The sequence below is a fragment of the Homarus americanus genome, unplaced genomic scaffold (assembly GCF_018991925.1).
Source record: "Homarus americanus isolate GMGI-L3 unplaced genomic scaffold, GMGI_Hamer_2.0 scaffold59495, whole genome shotgun sequence".
Taxonomy (NCBI): domain Eukaryota; kingdom Metazoa; phylum Arthropoda; class Malacostraca; order Decapoda; family Nephropidae; genus Homarus; species Homarus americanus.
The window spans coordinates 659,605-685,135 of record NW_024732415.1 but is presented as its reverse complement, the minus strand read 5'-3'; the positions used below and the strand labels follow the sequence as shown (position 1 = coordinate 685,135).

At 37.3% G+C, this 25,531-nt stretch overlaps 1 protein-coding gene across 11 annotated transcripts in view; it reads left to right on the top strand.

Annotated features, from left to right (window-relative positions):
• LOC121868535 (single-stranded DNA-binding protein 3-like) overlaps nucleotides 1–24,272 on the top strand; it is a 136,519-nt gene extending 112,247 nt beyond the window's left edge. For 8 of the 11 annotated variants that reach the window (XM_042369236.1, XM_042369239.1, XM_042369231.1 and 5 more), the window contains one exon: nucleotides 22,178–24,272. In XM_042369236.1, the coding sequence (XP_042225170.1) occupies nucleotides 22,178–22,288 (111 nt within the window). In that variant the 3' untranslated portion in view covers nucleotides 22,289–24,272. Of the gene's footprint in view, nucleotides 1–1,065; nucleotides 1,137–10,914; nucleotides 11,003–13,578; nucleotides 13,618–22,177 lie in introns of all 11 variants that reach the window. The other 3 variants (XR_006089414.1, XR_006089415.1, XM_042369233.1) reach the window with 3 other exon arrangements.
• Nucleotides 24,273–25,531: the final 1,259 nt, after the last annotated feature.

The following is a 25,531-nucleotide window of genomic DNA, read 5'->3' as shown; positions in this document are numbered from 1 at the left end:
ACATTTAGGTGATCATGAGCTCATCTGTTTTCGAAGAAAATGAAGAGCTATCATCACCACCTCAGTGTCAACATTGATCTTGTTTACTTAGTCTTTGTATTTATTCAGAAGTCTTAAACAAATGAGCATTTTTATCCACTTCACAACACACATGTTTTATTTACAAATGCTGTCAGTAGATTTGGTCAGTCTACTTTTATACACATTACCAAGTGAACTGAATCCTCCTCGGTCAGTAGTGCTCATCATTATGACTACTTCTACATCAATGACTTTTTGAAGAAGTTTATGGCATTTGAAATTGATCCGTTTTTTACGAAGCATTTTTGACTCCACGGATATCTCTTATTACGGATAATTTCAATTTGGTTTAGTCTCATTGATAAGGATAGTTAAAATATTGAATTATAAGAAAAAGTTGTCATCATCTCAGGCACCAGAATTTATTAATATGCATCTAGTTGAGCATTGATTCCCCCTCCACCCCCCCTCAGAGTAAAGGTATTTGCTGTACTCTAAACATCTTGCTCTACCTACTGCTGGATTATTCTACCCAAATGTGAAATATTTCTAAAGTAGATGAATGTGATTATATCTTCATCAAGGTATATATATAATCTACAACCAGTAATAGTTAGGTATACAGGGTATGAGTATTATTGAATAGAAAAAAAAAGGAAACATGATAGTGATTGAGAAGAGAGAGAGAGAGTGTGTGTGTGTGTGTGTATGTTTGTCCTTCACTCTGTCTACCCTGCAACATAATGGGGAAATACTCACGATGTAAATGATCAATAGTATGACAATCAAAAACTATCTTAGGAATTAGTGCATCAGAAATTATCCTACTAAATATGATTTAGTGAATATATAAATTAAACAATTCTTGAAATATGAATGGATAGGTTAATACAGTGAAAATTAATTATTGCTTGAATGTGAAGGAAACACAAGCTTGACGAATTTGTTAATATTAATACAATCTGCTGATGTTTCAAATTCCTTTCTTATGTAATAGATTCAAAAGCAAATTATGTATACACATCTGTTATTATGTTTATACAGATATTTAGATGAATGCTATAGTGAAAATGGATCTTCTTCTTCATTGGAAACTGGATCATGAACTTAAACAGGTTTGAGCAAAAAACATTGAGTCCAACACACTCTTCTTAAACCCCTTGTGTACGGGGTCGCCTCTGAGCTGAATGAAATCGTCTGGCGTTAGCCGAATAAATTACTAAAAGTGGCGTCCCCGTAGTGAAGGGGTTAAGACAGATTTTTAAAATTCTCGTAGTTTTTGTTTCGGCAACTTTTAGAGAAGCTTGCTAACATCTTTGTCTTGCACACTGGGGGAAAACTTTCCTTAGAAACATTAGATTTCTTCAGAGGTGATTGTCCATCTTGCAAGTGGTTTTAGCCTTAATTTTGGACGTGTTGTTTTGATACAATTTTTTTTTATCTTGTTCTGAAAGATTGAGCTCACAGAACCATTAGCGATCACTTTATCAGCGAGTAACATGTTGAGCAGTTCTCTGTAGTTATTTGTACTCAGGATCTGATACACCGGGTGAAGTCAGATAACGCTGGGAATGTTTCTTTACGTAGTTAATTACATGATAACCTTCTTTAAGTCATTATACAGGAGTCTAAGTCCATTTATTTCAGTTAAAATCAGGAAAAATACAAATAGTTGACTCCATTTTCTTTTTTTACTTTAGGAAGATCATATAATAAATACTAGACAAAGATGGATGGTTTAAAGTTTGACCGTACAAAATTCTCTTAAAAGGAACTATGATTTATGTAATATGGTAAAATTCTCTTGGATGGAAGTATAATTTAGTCAACACGTCAAAATTCTCTTAAACGGAACTATGTTGTAGTCAATAGGGCATCAATAGTCTTTTTCAAGCTCTCTCTTGCCAGGGTAAAGGTTGCATGTGGTATTAACCTCATCTTTACTGCGGACCAACAACGTCTTATTAACACTGTTGGCTGTGGTGTGCATGTACAGTATCATAGTGTTGGTTTAGAGTAAAGAAGAGGTTAAGGAAGCTGTGGTCTCGTTGTATCGGTCTTTAACCTCCTCTTAAGTCACGCCATTATTGTCGTGTCAGGTGCAGTAATCCTCTCGTTGTTTAGAAAGTATTTACCTTCTCCAGTACTCACAGATCCCTTATGACACATCATCTATAGAATGATTTATAATTGATGGTACATTCGACAAGAAAAGTTCTATTGCCTCTCCTGCTGCTTCATGAACCTCGAGATTCAGATTTGTGAATCCAAAACATCTGTGTCTATGGTTAAGGGTTCACGAGTCTGAATCTTTGGGTTCATGGAGCAGCAGAAGAGGCGACATGACTTTTGTTCGCCACGGTACAGTTTGCATTTCTTCATTCAGTGATATACCAAGGAAACATAAGTAGCACAATCGAAACAAAAACCATAACACAAGTGAACCCACCAGAAATTTTGCCCAATGTTCACGGTCAAATAACCCCGTCATACTACAGACAGAAACTGGGGCCCATAACATATCTAAGACTGTGTTGATACTCATGGTTTTAGTTCTTGGTTAGGAAGGAGATGTAGTTAAAAAAAATAATAACTATTGTTAAATGTGTTTGCCTTTTTTTTCTCTCTTTTTTTTTTAGCGTGAATTGAAAAGGATAAATTAATACATAATTAGACATCTTTACTACGTTCTGACTGTGTGTGTGTGTGTAAAGTATAAGCCATAAATGAGTACATCTCGGAAGTAAAATGATAAAACAAATATAGACAAAAATAATCACAATGCATCAAAGTTAATTTCTATTTAGTATATAAACTGAGGCATATTATAACTTGATCTAGTTATTTGTGTCTCATTAAATTATTAAACAAAAAAGTTACATGTAAATATTTTCCTCTCATCAGTGTGGTCAGTGTTTTTGTACCAGTGAAGGTGGAAGGAAAGTTAGGTTTGAATCCCGTTGGTGCGTACGTACAGCTGTGTTAGTCTGTTTGCTTGTCTGTAAATGTCATTGTGCTAATTTCAGAATGAATTTTGGTCTGTTTAGCTTCAGTGAGGATAGTTTTTGCTCTATTTAGCTCAGTGCTTCAGTGAGTATGATTTCTGCTCTATTTAGCTCAAGTATTAAGTGCTTCAGTGATGATTTTTGCTCTATTTAGCTCAAGTGCTAAGTGCTTCAGTGAGTATGATATTTGCTGTATTTGGCTCCAGTATTAAGTGCTTCAGTGACGATGATTTTTGCTATATATCGCTGCAGTATTCAGTGCTTCAATACTCTCATGCCCTTGAAACAAATTTACGATGAAACTGAATCCATCCATCTGTCTTGTCTCACAATTTAATATTTTCCTTTATTCACTTTTACATTTCAATATTTTGCTGAGTTTGTGTTTGGAAGCAGTGCTCTTTATCCTACAGTCATCTGGCACCTTTTGCACTTTACATTTCTCCATTTCTCCTCCTCTTTAAGGCTTAACCAAGTATCTCAAACATTTATGCACTATTTTATCCTTGGTCTTATTGCCTCATTGTCAGTCATGTTAAATGCAGACCATATTGAGTAGAGTTCACCTTCGTTATCGGGCTTTTCCCCTCTTTAAAAATGATTTATCCAAGATCACCTCTTTCTAGCAGCATTACTTAAGATCACCCCTTTCTAGCAGCATTACTTAAGATCACCCCTTTCTAGCAGCATCACTTAAGATCACCCCTTTCTAGCAGCATTACTTAAGATCACCCCTTTCTAGCAGCATCACTTAAGATCACCCCTTTCTAGCAGCATTACTTAGATCACCCCTTTCTAGCAGCATCACTTAAGACTGTCCTATTCTTTTCTTCACACAGACACTACTCAACATGGTTCATATCTTTGAGACTTCTCAAATTTTGCTCATCTTTTTCAAGTCCTCGTCACCTTCTGGTTCCCGAAGACTCGACCAAACCAGTTTATTATTTTGCCGGATATATTATCGGATTTTGCCGGATTTGTTACCAGATTTTGCCATACAGTGAAACCTCCATATATCGGACTCATCTCTCCACATAATCAGTTAGGTGGAGGTCTCACATCTAACGGACCCTCGGTATAACAGACCTTCCTCTCCATATAGTTCATTAGATGGAAGTTTCACTGTATTTATCAGGTAATAAAACACCACCACTTGCCTGATCCAGTTGGGAGTCTTTGTTTTTTGCACTTCTGTAATGTGAGATGCTCCGGGCAAGAGATAAGGCAGTTTGGGTTGTTTCGTATACGGTACCATTTTGTTTACTTTAAAATGGCCAAACATTAACTGTGTTTTTCTCTCTCTCTCTCTCTCTCTCTCTCTCTCTCTCTCTCTCTCGTCAATTTCTTGCCCAGATCGCCTCATAAATACACCTCACGGTTGTCCATTATCACTTGTCTCAAGATGTAAAATACTTCTGAAGAAATTAATTTTATAATCTACTTGACAATGTTAAGAAAATCTTTGAACAAATACAATATATAAGTTTACGTTTACTGTACACTTAGAGTTTACTGTTGCAAAGTATATAATGTGGTGGTACTCATTTTGTTGTTCTTCGCATCTTACATGTTAATACTGAATGCCTCGATAACATTACACTGCACCCAGGCACACCAGTATTTTCAGGAAGCCTTCACTAGTATCACCATGCATACACTACGTCCTCTCCAGCAACTTAGAAAAACGGCAAATAGTTCAGATTTTAATTTGTCGGGCTTGTCTTACATGTCACAAAAAATCATTAAGTTGACCGGGTTTACTGTAGAAGGTCAGTGACACAAATAAACGATCAGCTTTAGAGTTTTACACATACTGTATTGTTGTTTGCTCTCAGGAAAATATTTATTTATTTTGCCTGAGAATGACCTAAAATCACTAAAGTAATATTGATTTGGTTGATTATGTGTAAGTAGTTGTACTTGCTTAGTAGGACTGGAAGATAGTCATTGTTATCATTAAAGTGATAATTTTTCAGTTTCTAAACATTAAGGATGATTAGTTAGTGAAATAAGAACATAGTACAGTATTTGTTTATGGCTAGATGCCCTTCACTGAGCAACTTACACATTACATTTAATTAGCCTGTGAGATAATGACAGAGGTCAATGGACACAAGTGGCTAGGACTAATTCATGAATTAGTTACACCTCCCTATCAAAACCAAGTCCCCAGAGGGATTTTTAGAAGTGAGGGTCACCATTTGAGATGAAGGCAACGAGTTATGGCACCACACTGTTGCCCATCACTTGGTTTGGTGATAATGGGGTTCCAGGCGTCAGTCTCCCCAGTTCCGGCCGGGACTCCACGCTGTTTGGATGGCTCACCATCAGCTGCATCTCCTACAGCCCAGATGGGATATGGAGCTAAGTGCTTTAGCCTTTAATTTTGAGCACTATTGGAGTTTCAGGCTGATCCACACAGTTCTCAGTATTATTGTTCTTCACGAGGCTTTTGCTTTTGTTTTAAAATTGTGATGCAACGGTTGTGGAACTCTGTTAATGATCCAATTTGGGCACACCCAGCATGCTGGTTCAGGAGGCTCACACCACCCACATCATGTCAAGGTAGCATCTGAGTTCATGGTGAGTATCTCAGTCTGTCATCTTAGGCAGTTATATATTCCAGGCCAGATGAGGGTCTGGCTTGGGGTTTCTAAAAGAATTCCTTGGTGTGATCCAAAATGGAATTCCAGGAAGTTCTATTTCAGAAATGTTTTTTTGGGCCACACTGAGAATGTCACCAGAGGGTCACTGGGCTTGCATGTTATATCTTCTGCTGCGGAATTATTGTTCCCATCCTTTGAGTTGGTATTAGAAGCTGTAACCGCCCCCGTGCTGCATTTTATGGCCTTGTGCGAGTACCTTGGTGTGGGAGGGAGGGACACCCTGTTATGGTTATACCCAACAACTGCCATCGGGTATTGTGGCTAACCCGTGTGAGTGTGGAAAATGGTAGTAAAATGATGATGGTGATGTGGTGTGTGGTATGACATAGAGTAACCCCTCAGGAAGTCTCTGCTGATTAGACTAGATCAGGTTGTTTAAGTGAGAGCAGTCAGGTGTTGGTGGGTTTCATTATTTTCTCATTGTACTCTGACGCTGTGAAGCTCAGAAAGGATCAGGTCGAGTGACTTGTTCTTCTTTTCTCACCAGGTTTCCCTAAAATCAGAGTTACGTCTTCATCATGTGTGTCCATAATAAGGCCCACATGAAGGGTGGCTACAAGTCCCTCTCACCCAGTATAGTGCCCCAGAGAGGGAGTGTTTAAGGTTGAACTATTCATCACTCTCTTTATCTGACAACCAGATCTTTGTTTGTTACTCCAGCAGTATAATTTTCTCTTATTGATTGCATTGGAATTATTCACTGCTTACGCTTTGTGTACAGTGAACAATAACAGACTTGGACCCAGTTTCCTCCAAGGCTCGGTATTAAACTCTGTAGGGTTGACGTACAAACAGACTAGATCTTTTTAACTGGGGTCTGACTTTAATATCAGCCACATCATTTGCTTCAATGTTGATGAATATATGTTGTGGGATAATTGAGTATTAATATAAATTCCATTGTCAAGGAATAAAGTGATTACACCTAATTTGATGTTGGTTGAAATCCATTCTCATGGCTTGTGTGTGAGAGCGTCTACCTGTGTATGTGTTTATGGTACAGTATCTCTTTCTGCTTCTACCATCATTAAGAAGGTTCAGCATGGGTGGATGCACTTTCTTTGAGATATAAAGACGGGAAACGGATTTATTTTTTCCTTTGACTATAATACTGCGGATAGTTATGAACCGAGTCAGTTTCTGGGAATGTTTGTGTTGATATTGTAGCTTTTTTTTTTATTTATTTTTTTTTTCGCCAAAAGGAATTGAATTCTATCTCATAATTATAATCTGTCTTAAGCCTTTTGACTTCCCTCGCCATCTTGTGATGTTAGATTGGTAAGGAGCTTCTTTCATTGTTTATTCTTTAGTTCCACAAACCATGCATGTTGGGTTCCCAAGTTCTTGATATGGTTTTAGGGCCCAAGGTTTTGACTCCTGTTCTGAATTGATTATGAAGATGTATTGTCTGCCTGGACTACTCAGCACGCACCACATTGCTCTAGAACTCAGAGACAGAGTAGAGAAGTGTACATCCGTTTATGATATTGTGCTGATACTTACCGAGACAGACGTTTGGGGGGTGGGCTAACAGCTCGTACTGTCGTAGTTGAATCGTCTCCAACCTGACAATCCATGTATTTTGCAAGATGAGAATATTAGCAAGTGTGTGTGTTGGTATTTCAATGTGTTGCCGTAAATCTCTCTTGGTGTTCTCTACACTTGTTGTCCATCACTTTCCCAAGTTGTTTTTCCTGTTTTCTTTGAGGTTTGTGTAGTTCTCGTTTCACCCCACAAAAAACTAGGAAAGGAGTTACGAGAAAGATAGAATTCATACATTATCTCAGTCCATTAAGTATACCTGAACTTCTCACATTTCACCTGTACTGTGTGAGTTTTATAAGCACCATCATTCTATATGAAAATCCAAACAAATCCAAAGAAGGGAACTTGTTACCTTTCCAGTCCTTTTCTCGGAAATACAATCGAGGAAATTTGACTTAAAAAACAAGCTTGCATGATATGAATACTGTGTTAGGAATTATGGCATTTGAATTAAAAATGATTATACTTTTAAAGACTTTTTTGAGTAAATGAGAGGAGGGACTTTAGGTAGAAATCAGATAAACATCATCTTCAAATTTATTCTACGATTAATATTTGAAGTGTGATGTCTTGAATTGTCGACTGTTGTTTTATGTAATTAAAACATGTGACAGGAAATTCCAGAGAGTGCAAGTCTAACGTGGGAATTGCGGTAGTTTGAGATTATCCGTGAAGAATGAGGGATGGATCGCTGAAAGATTCATCTGCTTCCCAGTTTTAGTCACATGAAAATTAACAACCCTTATTCTACCTGGGAGAAGGGGATTAGGTTAGGTTAGCATTAGGGTGATTAATCTTTAAGGAACATATGCTGCAAGGGGGTGAATATTAATGTGATCTGGAGGGGAGGAAAGATTGTAAATAAGACTGGTAGTACTTAAGGCAGTGTAGGTCAGGCTTATTCTGTGAAAAGGTTGATAGGGTAAAAGAGGTCAGTCAATGAGAGGAACCTTAATCGCTTTACAATGGGGACCCTATATTTTATTTGGATAATGTCAGACAATTTTATTCAACTCGGAGGCGTCTCCGTACACAAGTTGTTAAGGTAGACCGTTTAAGGTGGGTTAGATGGGAATGAGAGGTACAGCATTGACAGAGCAAGGAGTAGGTAAGTTTGCTGAACTATTGAATGTGTAGTTGATGAATAGTTTGAGAGAGAGAGATAGAAGAATTACATTGGTATGGACTTTGTGATGTATAACAAATTTTGGTGATTTTTAACATATCTGGTGCCAATTTGTGTGTTATTGTGTTCATGTAGAGAGGATTGCTTTTATAACAGACTTATCTCATACCTTTTTAGTAGATTTGTCCATATCAGATGCGCTGTTGAGTCTTTTAGATCCTCATAACTGGTGCTGTGTTGGCTTGGCATTATACCGTCTTGACAGTGGTCAGTCTTTGTTGATAATTACACAGGTTGTTTGAGAGGATGAAGGAATAATAGACCTTCACAGTTCCATCGTTTGTTGAATGAAGTGCAGTTGTTAAGGTAGCCTGACTAGTTTTTGACGCATCTGGTTTGCTCAAACAGACTTCTACCAAAATTGTGATTTGCTCGGTGAAAGAGAAGTGATGAAAATACAACACCTACTTTAAAGAAGAGACATCCCATAACTCACCAGCTGCCTGTTTAGTGTAGGCATCCACACAGTGATATAAAGATTATTATTTTATACTCCCACACAACACTCTGACATTTCTTTCGACTCTGTACGTGTAAGATACAGTATAATTGTTCCTCCTTTCCTTCTCCCTCTCTCACTGTTATGGGTAATGGATTAGGGGGCACAGAAACTTGTAGAAGAAATGAGTGAAAAACCTCAAAGAAAATAGGGGAGATGGGTGACATAGTAGCATTTTATAAGTACGAGATGACCTGATAAGGATTCTTAATAACCGTGTGGTCGAAACAATTTGTTATTCCTGTACCGTATAAGTCAGGATTGACCCAGGTTCTTATAGTGTTGAGAACTGTCACCAGGGAGCTCTTCTGTTTGCTGTGTGTTGCTCTATCCACCAGTGAGATACAGTACAAAGACCTATTACCAGATTTAATATCAATTATTTAAGTAAACAGAGTTGCTTTGTATAATAATCCTAAGTTTTTGTGTTACCATGAAGACTAGGTGGGGTTAGGTTACAGTTCGGTTATGCTACGTTGTGTTGGGTTAAGTTCGGTTATGCTACGTTGTGTTAGGTTAAGTTGTACAGTATTAGGTTATTTAAGGTTAAGTTCATTTAGGTTAGGTTAGTTGAGCATTTGGGTATTCAATCACCACATGAAATAAGTGGTGGTGCCTAATATTCACCTGGGTCATTTTTGTCCACTTTTAGAGGATACAAACTTACCTGGCCCAAGGCTTAAGGTGACCCAGTTGTAGAATATTGTAATATGAAGCATTATTAAACAATGTTATGTACATATCAGCACTGTATATCATGGGGCATCAAAATATTTTATGATTCATGGAAATACAATTAGTCTTTCTCATATAATAGCAAATGGCTGAGGTATTAGCTTATTTCCATAGTACAGTTAGGTGTGGCCAGATAGGGTGAAGCACTTTAGTACAGATAGGTGTGGCCAGATAGGGTGAAGCACCTTAGTACAGACAGGTGTGGCCAGATAGGGTGAAGCACCTTAGTACAGACAGGTGTGGCCAGATAGGGTGAGATACCACTGTTAAATTAAACATGGTGAGGCAGGGTGAGAAGTGTGATAACCTGTACAGAACTAAAGTAACCCGTCAGGTCTGGGTGTTGCTGCCACAGGATAGATGCCCCAATTGTTCACGTCCTCTCCATATTAAACAATAATACATATATCTGTTGATCAGGTGTGAGAGCCAGTTATTCATTGGTCTGGATTTGTTCTGTGTTGAGGAAGTTGTCGTAGGATGGTTCATGATGTATTTAAATCTGTTTCACAAGTGGGTGAATTATTTTTGGACCTGTCTGGAGGAAGATAATTATCATACATGGGCAGCATTATATATAGTTTTTTGTGTAAGAATTGTGTGAGTACTAATTACCCTAAAACTATGATTAAGATTTATTAGCAACTGAAAGATATATATACAGTATATATATTGTATATATATATTTCCAAACTCAGTACTGTATAGATTAAGGCTGTACTTGAGTAAGAATATTAAGTGTGACTCATAATACAGGTCAAGTCAGTTTATCCAAGAAAGAACATGTGAGTTAGGGAAGATCTTTTCATTTTCAAACTATAAAGTTTTCCTCATAATTAGGAATATGAATTAATCCATTTTTTTTTATTATTTTTTTTATTTCTCTTTTTTGTGCACTCTTCAAGATGGTGAGAGAGCGGCCGCCCCTGCCCTGAGCTCTGGTCATTCCCAGCACAACCTCCCTCTGCACTTCCCCTTGTTAGAAGCTGTGTATATGTTTCTTGTTGCAAAGTTTTACATTTGATTGCCCTTGTTTATTTACAAGTAGCTTCATAATTCTTTTTGTTCAGTTCTGCCCCTTAATTTTTATTAATTTTATTGGCAGAAACTCTTTTCTTCACTTACTCTCAGATTTGATGCAGGTTTCAGGCTACTCTGATGATGTAATTAACCTAGCGATGAGAACACAGCCTCTGTGTTGATGTTCTCACCGCTTCATCGCGGCCCCATCTTGACTCTCTTCAATTTTATTAGGACTTAAACAGCCGTGAAAGCAACTTAGGCATCATTTGAAAGCAGGCGTGACAATGGTTGCGTGAGGACCAAGTTTAGAGTGCGACTTGTGAGTATCGTGAGTGAGTCCGGCCGCCGCTACCTGGCTGCTGATCGCTGTCCTACCTGTGTCCGGTGTGGGCCCTGTCCTGTCCTCACACTATCCCAACACTCTCCTGCACTATACAACATTCTGCACTATACAACACTCTGCACTATACAACACCTCTGCACCTTAATACAACATTTTGCATAATATACAGCAGTTGTCTTATCAATTATAAACTCACACTCAGCACTCTTATTACACTACTGTACTGGAACACTTATAAGCTCACAGCAACAAACATTTTTATATAGGAGAACTCATTAGAACAAATCTAATAGTTGTTGACAAGGCTTACTGTAAAGAGAACTCCATCATCCGTGGAAGTAACAGAAAATGATGTAAGATTGCTGTTGTCCTTTACTGTGGATAACTAGCATTCTATGGAGACATCAACCATATTAAGAAATAAATTATCTATTATTTCATGCCCAGAGTCTTGTATCACATAATGCAAGTCATATTGTATATAATATTAGTATTGTTCACCTTTTTTGTTGATACAAGATTGAGAAGATATTGTCCCTAACATGACTGAAGCTCATTACTGTATTTTTCAAGTCTAAATAATGATATAAATTGGAAAAAAAAAAACAAGAATATTAAGGGCACTGTTGCATCTCTAAAAAACAAAGACATTTTTCCCCCTTATTTAGGATTTTGGAAACAGACTCAGTGCACCTTAGATATATTTTGCTTCATCACTTTTTTTTAAAGAAAGGAAAGTTACGATTAGGAAGTTTTACATCAGACAGAAATATAAAAGAAAGTAATGAACCCATACAAGAAACATAACAATTAGTGTGGGATAAACTTAAAAGGTAAATTTTTAGATTGATACGTAATAGCTTTTAAATATGAATCATCACCACATATATATACATCTTTAGCCTCACCTAGACTTCACTTAGACCTTTAATAAACCCAAATTATTGCTCAGTTAAGCCAAGAACACAGACGCATACGCCTAACACGCTGGTCAAGTTATATGGTGTAGAGATGGTATTGCACTGTTCACTAATAGACTCACTACAGTTGGTCGGAGTTTTATTACACTTAGTTACTATTTTTTTACTCATTGGCTGCACAATTATTCACTGAGTGTAATCATTATTTTGCTGATTAAAAAATAATTACTGGTAGATATTGTTGTTTACTAAGTGTGTTCATTGATAATATTAAGTGTTGTTATTTTTTTTAATGTTTGCCTCATGATTAATTGCCTAACCCCCCCCTCCCTCCCTCCCTGTATTTGAAGATTATGATCAATAACTCTTGTATGTGTCAGAACCTTTACTTGAGTTGTCAGCTGTTTTGTGTCAGATTATGTAACTGGACTTAATTGTCAGTTAGTTTCTCTGATATGTCATGGATCAGCCAATTTAAAGTATGTCCTGAATCAGCTAATTTAAATTGTGTCATGGATCAGCCAATTTTGTCTTAATACTGTAGGTCATGGATCAGCCAATTTAAAGTACACTGTAGTAGGTCATGGATCAGACAATTTTCTCTTAATACATCATGGATCAGCCAATTTTCACTTCTGTACAGGATCCCTCAGAAATGAGCAATTAGCCATATTATTCATCAGGATCAAGTTAATACATTTTATACACAGTTCTCTCCCCTGTACACATTAATTTCACATTCACATTCGTTTAGAAACTTTGTAACTTGGGTCTTGTAGCCTCATTCAAAAACTGTAATTTGGGCTGTAATTCTCACTCATTCAGACACTTTATTTTGCCTGTATCTACAAAGGTCATTAGATTCAGGATGTTGTTGATCATCTTATGTGCAGTTGTGGACAAAGTTCCCTCGATACTCTGGGCAATATCTGGCATCTTCTTAGGGTTATGTAGGTAAAGGGGGGTTGGGGTTTTTAACGTCAATTTACTGTACTCAGAAATTTTCGTTGTGCTGTGAAACCTCCATGTAACGGACTTCTCTCTCCATATAATTCGTGAGATGGGGATTTCACATCTAACGGACCCTCGATATAATGGAATTTCCTCTCCTTAAAGTCCATTAAATAGAGGTTCCACTGTGCACTATTGTCAACTGTATTTTTATGTTGTTATTTTGATGTAATTTTTAACAAAGCAGCACTTACCGGTTAAAATTAAGTCACATATATGACTCGAGTAGATGCCAGGTGTTGTCTTATGTCGAGGGAATTTTGGCCATAATTGTACATCAAGTAATATTTTCATAATAGATCATCTCTCTGGTTATGTTGTTAGCAAAGATTTTATTTTATTCTACCTACACTTAATATTATTTGGATTTATTACTCTGATGAGGAATTCTTTTTGTAATATTGATCTTGAGATTTTAAATTGAGTAGCAGGTGACACAAAGCCATTCTTAGTTTTTTTACTTATATATTTTTCCCCCAAACATAAGTATTCCTGAAACTATTAAAATCGTGATTCAGGAAAAAGTCTTAGGTATGGCAGTATCACCTCACCCATCAACACATTGTTTGGGATAAGATCAGTTACATAGGTTCATTATCGTTTTTTCTTTTGGCAATACAGAACTGAATGTGTCTTACAAGTGTGTGATACAGAACTAAGGTAAATAATTTTTAAGACAGGAGGCATGTGTTCAGTTAGAGCCAGATTTCTATACAATATAGATTTCTACTCATCTGGTGTAACTCTTCTAGATTATTATATACCATAAACCCATGAACTAGGTCACACATTTTATGACCTCACATCACTAAAAGATAAAATATTAAAAAAAAACAGCAATATTCATCATACTTAATCTTCCCTTAGATAAAGCATGCAGGCATTGACCCTCTGTACACAACATACACAGGATTGGGATCAATGGAATTAATCAAACACACACATAATATAGGAGGAAAGGAAGACAAATTTAACATTGACCACTACAGTGACTCTCCTCATACACTACATAAAACCTACATGAGTCAAGTCAGTGGAGCAAATGTTGATACTCTAATGATCTTGTGTATAAAATATTGAGTAAGGATTCTGGGGGATTTTTGATAATATTTAAGATTAAGATTATTGACATTATTATTCTGAATTTTAAGTATTTTATTATCAAATGTCAGTTATGTTAAGTTATTCTCTTGTCATCTTGAAATATGAATATAATTGTTAAATTTTTTTCACTTGTGTAATTTATAAGTTATTGAATATTTAAATAAATATTAAGTACTGCTGTGCTAACATGACTCGTGGCCTCACTTATATATTAACCGGTTGATGACAGCGCATGTTCTGCTGCACTTCACTTACACCAGATTTGATCACGTTGGGAGCACCTTATTTCTTCTTTTAAACATTCTTATTGCAATTTTTTGCTTTATCCAAATTCACACTTTATTAACTTACATAACTTTCAACTCCTAGTACAATATATCACGGTCTCCAAGCATCGGTACACTGTCAGAGTTGCGGGTTCTTCACGACACAAACACGGGTCACCTTCTTCATCATCAGTAGTTGTTATGGTGGCGGGGAAAATCTTCTTTATTCTCTCTGTTTCTGTGATAGTGTAATAAGTAGGAGGTACATACACATTGAACATTAGGAAGCTTCTTCTTGCACAGTGTGAGACACTCAGCATGAGATAAGTTAGAGGTGTTCCTGCCAGTCGTGCAACATCCATGCATGATTCACTGGCTCAAGCGAACCTTTGGAGGGCCCTTGTTGAGGAAATTTACAAGTATATGGTGACGGACTGCAAGTTTCTGCAGTTTTCAAGAGCTCTGTAGTGCAGACAGAGCAGTGTACAGAGAACATAGGGTGTGTACACTTCCTGCAGTACTGTACAGTATTGGTGCAACTGTTGTTATTACACAAACTCCACAAACAGTCAGTGCTGAGTGCCACAGTGTTACAGCTCTGCCCCTCTGCTGCACCGTTGGGTTTTCCTGCTACCTTCATTATTCACAAGTATTTTTTATTAGGTTTTTTAGAACTGCAAACAAATTTCCTGTATGTTCGTCAGCTTCAGAAACAGCTTTATATTGTGGTTTTTTAAATAGAAGTAGTGAATGCATGCCGAGTGACTTTGACTTTTTTCTTAATTTTTTTAACTGTGACCACAGTCTTTAAAGTGTCTTAATCACACAGGGCTAATAAGTATTTCAGAGAAAATTAAACCTTTAAAATTACTGTATAGAACACGGTGTCTGTGGTGTTGTTTTATGAGGGTCTACAAGGATGACTTTTTGCTCCCTAGGTGTTGGCTTACTACCTTACAAATACCATTATAATTAATACAGGTACTAATGGTGTCATTATATATATATATATATACACACGGGGTATATATTTATTTATTTATTGTTTGTTTATTTATTTATGGGTATAATTTAGTATATGAACATTTGGAAAGTGTTCATTTGGGAGGGTCACCTTGATACCTTGAAGCAAAGAAAGCTGTAGGGAGTTTTAGTCTTCATGGTGAAAATTATGAACTTCATCCAGCCTGATGAACATTAAGAATTACTTCATGTTAATAATAATGACCGTATAGATGTCATAGAACAGTTGTATAGTAGAAAGAATCCTTCACTTGTTTAATGCATTTATTTTAACTCTAGGTGAGGTACTGGAGGAAGGCAGATTTATATAGTTATCCAATGAGCTTGAAGGATTGTTTAACAGATTCTAGGTATGATTAAGGTGATTACCGATAGAAGAATAGTTACAAAGATTATTATACAAGTTATGAGAAATGTCAATATGTTGAGGGAAAGTTGACTGTGAATGTGAAGAAAGATAAGTAATGGAACTAAACAGAGGAAGAAAGGGTGAAATAAATCTTTGGATGGAGATACTGAGGGAAACCGTGTATGTCAGACATCTAGGAGTGGATGTGTCGATTAATGAAACTATGAAGGCGTGGAAACAAAGTAACAGACATGAAATATATGGAAAAGTTTGTTAAAATAGACAAAGATGGAGATATGTAGGGGATTGGTAAGCCATCAACACTATGAAGGTTTAAATCCTAATTGGATGCAAATGAAGAAAGAAAATACAGTTGATAGAATTGATGTACTTATGCGGGTGACATAGATGGAATTGATGTACTTGTGTGGGGGGAAATAGAGGGAATTGTTGTACTTGTGTGGGGGAAATAAGATAGAATTGATGTACTTGTGTGGGGGGAAATAGAGGGAATTGATGTACTTGTGTGGGGGAAATAAGATAGAATTGATGTACTTGTGTGGGGGGAAATAGAGGGAATTGATGTACTTGTGTGGGGGAAATTAAGATAGAATTGATGTACTTGTGTGGGGGGAAATAGAGGGAATTGATGTACTTGTGTGGGGGAAATAAGATAGAATTGATGTACTTATGCGGGTGACATAGATGGAATTGATGTACTTGTGTGGGGGAAATAAGATAGAATTGATGTACTTGTGTGGGGGAAATAAGATAGAATTGATGTACTTGTGTGGGGGAAATAAGATAGAAACGATGCATCTGAAGACAGTGTATGGGGTAAAACAGGATGTAAAATGAATAATATGCCAGATAGAGAGATGGTGAGATTCTACTACGGTGTTAGGGTATAGTGAAAGAATATGAAATGAAAGATTGATTGAAAGAGTGTAGCTTGGAGGTGATTGATAGAAAGGAGGAGGAGAATACCAAGATGGGGAAGAATGAGGAGTGGGAAAGAGGGAGGTGGGAAGGATGGGGAAGAATGGGGGTGAAGGATATGCTGTACTGAGATCAAAGGAGAAGGCATCCAAGGAGTGGAGTAAGAGACTCCTTGGTGAATGTGGTTGGGTCACAAATATGGTCAACCTGATTACATCGCTAAGCACTCTTGTGTTGGTGTAACCCCTCCTGCTCAGCAGAAACATGGGAACAGTAGACTGGTCTTATCAACCACTTAAGTTCCTCCCACTAGCCTCGTGCGCTGGCAGATGCATCTCTAAGGGTGCAATTTGGGTGTGGATCGTTCTACCCAATGTTTATTAAAATGGAAAAACCGTTCCTGTTACCCCAAAAGACTGCTAGGGGGCGAGATTTCCAGCCATGGCCAGGAGTACCAGAAGGTTAATAGCTATACATTAGTGGTAAGTGTTCATAAGCATCATTAAGGAGTAGATAAGATTTTTAGAAGCACCATTAAGTAGTAGTGATGACGTTATAAGCACAATTAAACAGTAGATATTCGGTAGTAAAAGCATTAAAGGTGTATTATGAGTACCTGTATTATGATGGTGGTAACACGATGCAACATTAGTGGCAAAGTGTAACGAGTGATAGTGCTGTGTGGGGGAGCAGGTCATGTGCCTCAAACTGTAGCAACAAAATAGTAAAAACAGAGAAAGTTCCGTATATTATATTTTCACTCATTAGGCTGGGCACAGGATTGAACATCGAGTATAACAATAATTTTAATATACCCAGTAGTAAACGTACGATATTGTAACAAAAAACTGAAGAATCGTGGGGTTACCTGTAAATTCCTGAATGCTTAGAGTGTGTTTAGTTAGAGAGAAGTCTGTTGTAGAGTTTGCCGGGAAGATAGGAGTAAGTTATTCAATTGTTTCCAGAAGGGAGGGTGATGAAAGGAGTAAAATCATAGGTAGTGGAGAGAGGAACAGGTATAGGAGACTGGGATAAGAGATACAGATATTAAGCGAGTCATTTGTTGTATCCAGATGATGTTATGCTAATGGGCAGCTCAGAATAAGAAGAAAAGTATATAATTTTAGGGAATAAGTTGGGAAAAGTAAATAGTATATAGTTAATGGTGTTGGTTATCTATGGAAGAAACTCGAGTGAAAAGACCGACTTATTCCCACTAACGGTCGTTGTTGGTATAGGTTTTGGTAGGATCATATTACCACTTGGGTAGATGTTAAGTCTTTCAAGGTCAACAACTGTCTTCAAACTTTCTGATATCTCTTTCCCATTTCTACTTTTGAGTTTTTATTTTTACTTTTTGGGGATAATGAGAAGAGTATTATGTCAGTATAGAGTTATTAATTGAAATTTGCGAGTTAATGAGAAGGAGAATTGGTTAATGATATTGAAACACAGTCAAGAAAAATGGGACGAAAAACTCAAAACCAAATTAAAAATACACGTTCCTGAAAATAAAGATTGAAGGAAATAAACTATGAGGTATTTAGAAGACTATAAAACTTTGCTCTTGGGGTTTTATCTTACCATAAAATGACGACTGGAGCAATAATTTTAGAATGCTTGTGGGTCATTTAGGTGATAGATATAAACCATGTGTGACCGTCTTCAATTTTATGGGTTGATGCAGTAGTCTTGACCTTGTATGACCTCTTGAAATAGCTGGAATAGAACATGTTATAATTGTAGATAAGTATTAAAAGATAAAAATAGTTTAAATTTCGATATTGTTCATATATTTAGAGATTATCCCAGTATCTCATTTTCCAGTCTTGAAAATATAGAAATGGTGATGGTCACTCGTCAAAAGAAATTGACTTTGGTAAAAAAAAAAATTGGGATGGTTGTTTGTGTGTCTAGGGGAAAATTGGATTGTTGTTTATTTGTTGATGGGGAAATTGGGATGGTGGTTGTTTGTGTGTCTAGGAGGGGGGGGGGTGGCATTCAGATGGCGATTGTGACAGAATGAGACAGTTAATGTTGAGAGTTGCATGGATATATCTGCTCGTATCCACAGGCAGGGTACGAGTTAAGACAGAACCGAGTTTATTTTTCTCGTAGTTTGAGTTTTCGTGAGTGGCAGAACAAGAGAGGATACTGCTGTAGTTTATGATAGACACACTGTAGTCAGGGCTCTTGAAGGGGAGGACAGATACGGACATTGTATAGCACTGGGGGATTGAGTGGTGTTGGGAGACGTTGAAGTTGTTTTGAAAGCTGGAAATATAAGCCAGAAATATCGTGTATCGAGGAAAGGATTGAAGTTGGTAGTTGATCTAGAAATGAAATGGTGTTTCAAGATATTAAAAACAACAATCAATCTGCATGGGGATTGATGGAGTACAGAATAATTGAGTGAAAAAAGTTATGTGCTTTAGGTCAGATGCTGCCAACATGGTTGTGTTCAAGAAAAAAGGGGATTTTAGAAAGGAGAAAAAGATTGCAAGTGGATGAAATGGAATTCTGCTTGTGTGGAAGTGAAGTAGATCTCGAAGTATAGTTAGTGAAGAATGAGAGAATTGGACAGTAAAGTATGTAACATTGAGGGAAGTGTTTGATAGAGATTTATTACCAATTTAAAAGTGACTTACATATTGCATGCATGTACACATTAGGGACAAGATACACACACACAAGATGTACACTTGCACAAACAGAGATTTCGTATATCTTCAAAAACTTGTAATGCTTGACGATATGGCTGTCGGGAAAAAAATATTATTTGCATGTTATAAGATTCCTTCAAATATGTATATACTGTACTGTACAGGCATAAATTTTAGCACCATACAACGACCTATTACAAGTTTTCCTTTGACAGTCAATGTACTTCTCACAATAATATCACTGTAATAAACTTTCTGTATTTTACATTTGTTTTGGGAATGACTTCGGACACTATGTAGAAGCAGCCCACTACACCGTTGCAATATAAATCTTTTGTCAGATGTAAATTATCTTTGTTTGGTAAGATACGTGACAAAACAAGACAATAACACTCGGTATATTTGTCTTTTTGTAAGATAACAAGAGGATTACATTAGTATATCTCCCTTGTTATCATCCAGGGTACTCCCAAACTCTGGCTATTGTTGAGGAGATAATATCTGTTTGTATTTGTCACCCACATTCTTATTACTATCAGGACTTTTAAGAAAACCAGAACAAACTGAGACACTACAAGATAACGGTAATATGGTTATGTACTCTTCAACATGAATAAAGGAACCGTAATGAGTATTTGTGAAGAGAGACAGAAAGTGTGTGTGTGTGTGTGTGTGATTCGGTCCACTGCATTAAATGGGAGAAGACTTGAAAGAGTAGAAAAAAAAATTATAGTTCGTTATTTTCTCCACAAGATTCTTAATATTCAATGGTATTTATCTATAAATCTTAATAACACGGAAACACTGTGCTGGTTCTCTCGTTTACCCGGGTGTTGGATATTTAAAGATTTGACGCTGCAGCAACATTAACAACCTGTTTCTTTTGTTTAAACATGAAAGTTGAAAAAAAAAGTAGTGAATTTGAGTAGATTTTGAGTAGTTTTGTTTTAGTAATTCTTTAGGCTCTGGTGTCTGTAGATTTTAGAGAAACATATTTTATTCTTTGTGGAAAATGATATATTTGATACTATATAGATACTGAATAATACATGTCACCATTTTTCAATAATCCTTTTCCTTTTTTTATAATTAATGAACTTTCTCCCTCCACGTAGCAAAATAGTCTGTGAAAATGTGTTGTATGAAGGATTCTTAGACTTAGCCTATTAATAGTGTTGAAACCATTGAAGTCTGAAGGAAATAAATATTGGAAAGAAACAAGTGGCATTTTGTGATCAGAAGATTCCACTCGTTAAGAATATTATTTAAACAAATTTTATTTTTGGAAGTATGGACTATTTTTTCAGTCACCATGGAAACAGATCCCTCAAGGTACCTAACCAGACATTAGTACAGTAAACAAGAACACCATGCCGACCACTACAGTAAACTCGCATTCTTCCTTGTTCACGGAAACTCTCGGGCCTGGTAGATACTGGTCGGCTTTATACAAACAAGTACTGTACCATGATTCTCTTAAGACATTTTTTCTATTATTATCATTACTCTTGGACACTTAGACTGGTGGTTACAACAAGCACATGTAAGAGGGCTTGGTGGCTCTTCATCACACAGGGACAACACAGGGACCCTGGGACACACTGCGACACTGGTGTAGGACTCTTGGTGCATGGCTGTGTAGCTGTTTGGCGCCACTCGACTCTGGCGCCCGGGGCACTGGTGGTGGAGGCTGTCTAGATGTTTCACGAACATGCAGGGAGCACTTACAACTGGCATTAGTATTTTGGCTGTGTTTGGTAATCTTAACCATTTTATAAGATATTACATTGATTTCCAACTTATTTTCTTTATTTAAAGTTCTTTCAGTACATTATTAATTACTGTAGTGTTTATTGCATGCTCTACTCTAGAATTCTGAGATGGTAATATGTCAGATGTTGGTGTGAGTGTAAGCTGTAAGTGTTCCCTGCTGATGGGAGCTGGCCGGCCAAGTGTTCTGGCTGGCCAACCCACTCAACTGTGTAGATGTAATAATTTCTCCACTCCTCTAGCTGGCAGGATCACCTATTGTAAGCCTTGGCTAGAAACTACAAAGCTAGTTTTCTTTTTGTTGCAAATAAGAAAACAAGCAATATAGCCACTGTGAGTATTGCTGGCAATGGCTGATCTTACCACATAGAAATGGGTCTAGTCAGGGTTTGAATTTTTCTCCTTTTAACTTAAACATTTATCATTATTTTCAAGTTTTTTCTTCTGTTTTGTATTTATTTTTTATATTTTTTATTTATACATATTTTTGATGAGATTTAAGAAAAATTGTGATGAAATTAACAAGACTATCACATTGGTAATTTAGTTAATAGTCAAAGATGAACTATAAGCAGAATTTGCAAAGTTTATGTAGCACATCTTCCTGACAAGACCCTGCAGATCTGAGCCACTTGAATTGGTTCTCAGCACACCATTGGTTGCCTCTCTGAGTGTTCTCTCGTGTACCTCTGTAAAGTTCTGCGTATATATGTAGACTTCACACGCTACACACTTACGGTTCAATACATGCTGTCATTATGCAAGAATACCAAGTGGATTATATGTGCCACCTCAAAAAAATAAATAAATAAAATTGCCACACCTACATGGTTAAGCCTTTTGGTCAAGGGCCTGGCTTTAAGCTTCTTTAGTTATTTTATGAGGACTAACAACTATTTTATTATTACACCATTTTACTGTGTTTGTGTTGGTTTACTTTATTTGTCCAGTACAATTTAAATTATGTGTTTTAATAATAATAAGATAGACATAAAGATATATATATATATGCATATATATATACAATATATATAAAGTTATCAATAGAATAATAACAATCTGAAGCGGTCATGTTTTACTGAGGACTCTCAACTCTCTCGTTCCAGGACCAGAATGAGTCGGCTGCCATTTTAAAGATCAAGGAGAGTATGCAAGAAGAAGCAAAGCGATTTGAAAAGGACGTTCCACCAGATCATCCAGACTACTTTATGCCGTGACGTGACCCTCTCCCATCCCCACTTTACCCTGTGAACTAGCTCTCTCAGCTCCCTGCAGAACCTGTGACATGGCATTAGTTTGGGATTGACCTTTCCCTCATCCCAGATGCTGAGGACATGTCAAAGCTCGGTAATGAGGGCAATGCGTGAGTGCAGAAATGTGGTGACTGTGTCTGCACAGTGACAGTTTGCCACACAATTATGGTGATGTGATTCTGTGTGCGGTGGAGTGACGATGGGACGACGGGTCCTTACTGACTCTCTCGAGGAACTGGCGTGTCAGCCCTCAACACAATTCTCATCAAGTGAATCAAAACGCAGAACTCCTGTGATGGAGTGCTATCCTACTGTGGAATTTAACATGTGATTAGAAACACTAGTGATTTATCTTACAAAGTCTGGAAAAGCAGGATGAGCACTAAGAAAAGGCTTTATGTATGACTTCTTGCATACACCTTATTAAGAGAAGTGAAAAGATGGCTCTGATTTCTGCTGTTTGATGATAAGTCTGTTGTGTCATTCATTGTGCTTTCTATGTGAATCTTGTAGGAAACAAAATTACTATCAATATTATTTAATATGTTTTCTCAATTTCACTCATTTAAGACCCAAGATCCATAACCTGAACAGCAGTGTCAGGAGACTAGGGCAGCCAAGGGTAGGATGGAGATGTAGATATTTTCATAGACCGTCATTGCTCATGGGTGGTGTCCGCACGCCTCAACTGGACAACCAGTGCTGCCTGTCTCCTGGCTGGACCCTTGTAGGAGTGCCCATGGTTTTCCTCTCTCCAGAGAAAGCCCTCCCCCTCCCCCCCCCCAGTCCCAGGCACCAGCAGTCCCCCATCACTACCACCAACGTCACCCTGGGACGTGCTCCTGGGAAGGACCGACCCCCCAGGGTATTGGCCCTGAGCCAGCTGGAACCTACTCACTTAGGGGCCAGCACTCATGTACAAATCCCCCAGCCTGGGACCTCTGGGACCTTGGCACGTGATCTGCCCTCCACATGTGCAAAAGACAGCAATGTCTGTTCTCACTAGTATTACTCAGACTCTGTTCTGGCCTCAGGCCCAACTCATGTAATATCAGATGGGAAGTCTTTTATTCAGACTACTTTGTGTTAGCTTACCTACTGGACTGGAAGTGATGACCTGTCTCTATTCTGTACAGATCTATCCAAGTGTTGTAGATGTAGGAATAATTTATTATTTGTCATGTCCAAATCTATCACTTTACCTTTCTTCTAGACTCCCTATGTTAAACCGTTTTAACCACAATGGCCACCCCACCCCTCTGTCCATGACCCAACACCACCATTATTACCTCCTTTATCACCACCACCGCCACTATCACCTCTACCACCACCTCACCACCACCACCTCACCACCACCTCACCACCACAATTACCACCAAAACCCTTGGTCCAGCAGTGTGATTTACTTCACTGCTGCCCATTCAACCAGAGCCAAATGTAAATCACTGAAAATTATCGCCCAGGATGCACCACCACCGCCAGACTCGACCACCACACCTGGGGTGTTTACTCTCCTTAAAACATTCTTGTATTTAGAATCATCTTGGCTACATAATTGTATCATCAACTTGTAACATACTTGAGAGAATTCACTACCTTATATGTGTGATACAGTGACCTGTTATTAATTTATTGACTCAGCCTTTAATCTGACTTGATCACACAACACGTAGATAGTCACAAGACACTTCACAGCCTAGGTTGACCTTACCTACTCAACAAGAACCTTCATCATGGCCTAGGTTAAATCACCCTTTCATCAATAACAAACTGACTCATGACCCAGTTCAATTGACTGGGTGTGACCCCGGGTGTACTGTACGTCGCTCTGGTGGTGCGACCGCTCGGCCCGGTTTGTCTGTTCTGACCAAGACCCCCTTGTACAGTAGAACATAGCAGATATATTATGTGTAGCAATTTTCAATAAAATGGCTAAGGCAATAAGACATCCAACAGTAAAATTATCCTTTTCACTCCATTATTTAAATATAAACATTATTTCACATACAGTAGAACCTTAAAGTTGTGTACATCAACAGCTAACTCATGATAAAATTATCTTTTTCTTGCAGACTTGGCCAGTGTTCTGTATATGATATGCTGTAACTAACCTGAATTCTAGATGACCTGTTCCTTTAAACATATCTTCTATGTATGTATTTATATTATGTACACAAACTGATTATACTTTCCTTTGGAGAAGTAATCTGGTGTGATTCTGCTAATGTAATGTAATATTCATGCACATTATCAATACTGTATAGCGTGAAGCATCATCTGAACTATTACAAATGTTATGTTTGGTAATAATGTGTGTGTGTGTACTGTACATGTTTACATACACATACTCACAATTACAATACATATACAGTACAGTCATACACATATCTTTTGGCTCATGCACTCCACACAGTCTCCAAAGTATACACTGTACTGTACTTTTACTTCATTACATTCACTGTACTGTACATGATATTATACAAGTTTACACACATGTATACACATATTCATTCTACATGTTCACAATCAAATCATACATACATAGGCGTTACAAATTTTTTTTCACATACTCCTGGTGCACACATTGACATCCTCAAAAATACACATCTCTTCACCCTCGCCCATACAGTTGGTGCTTGCTTAACATACGTACTTCACTCTTGAATATCTGTGTTAAGTACAGTATACATATTAAGTGGATATTAACTTCCCATAGAGCCCCATGTTATAAGTCGAGATAAATCCAAGAATGTTTCCAAACTTTTCTATATGCCGGATTGCCATTTCGGGAGTTTTTAATACGATATAAACAAAGACATAGTTGCCACATCTCACAATACATGCCAGCACTGTACCAGGTGTAAGTGCAAGTGACTGTACTGTACATATCTTTGAACAGACATACACAACATCAGACAATTGAAACCATTATAAACTTGTGTATCATCGAACATACATTAAACCTGCTCTGACTGTACTTTCTTGACCATTCATACATGCTCTCATACACATCCACAAGTAGGTATTCATACATATACATACATAAATTTACTTTTTGGCTCTTGTTTCCATTTTTGCTTTAATACAATTGTAGAAGAGTTCCTAATTTGTGGCAGGTTTCCCATATACTGTATAATTCTTCACAAAACCTGCACAACAAACATAAACCATCTGAATTTGAGGTTCTACTGTATTGGTGAGTGAGAA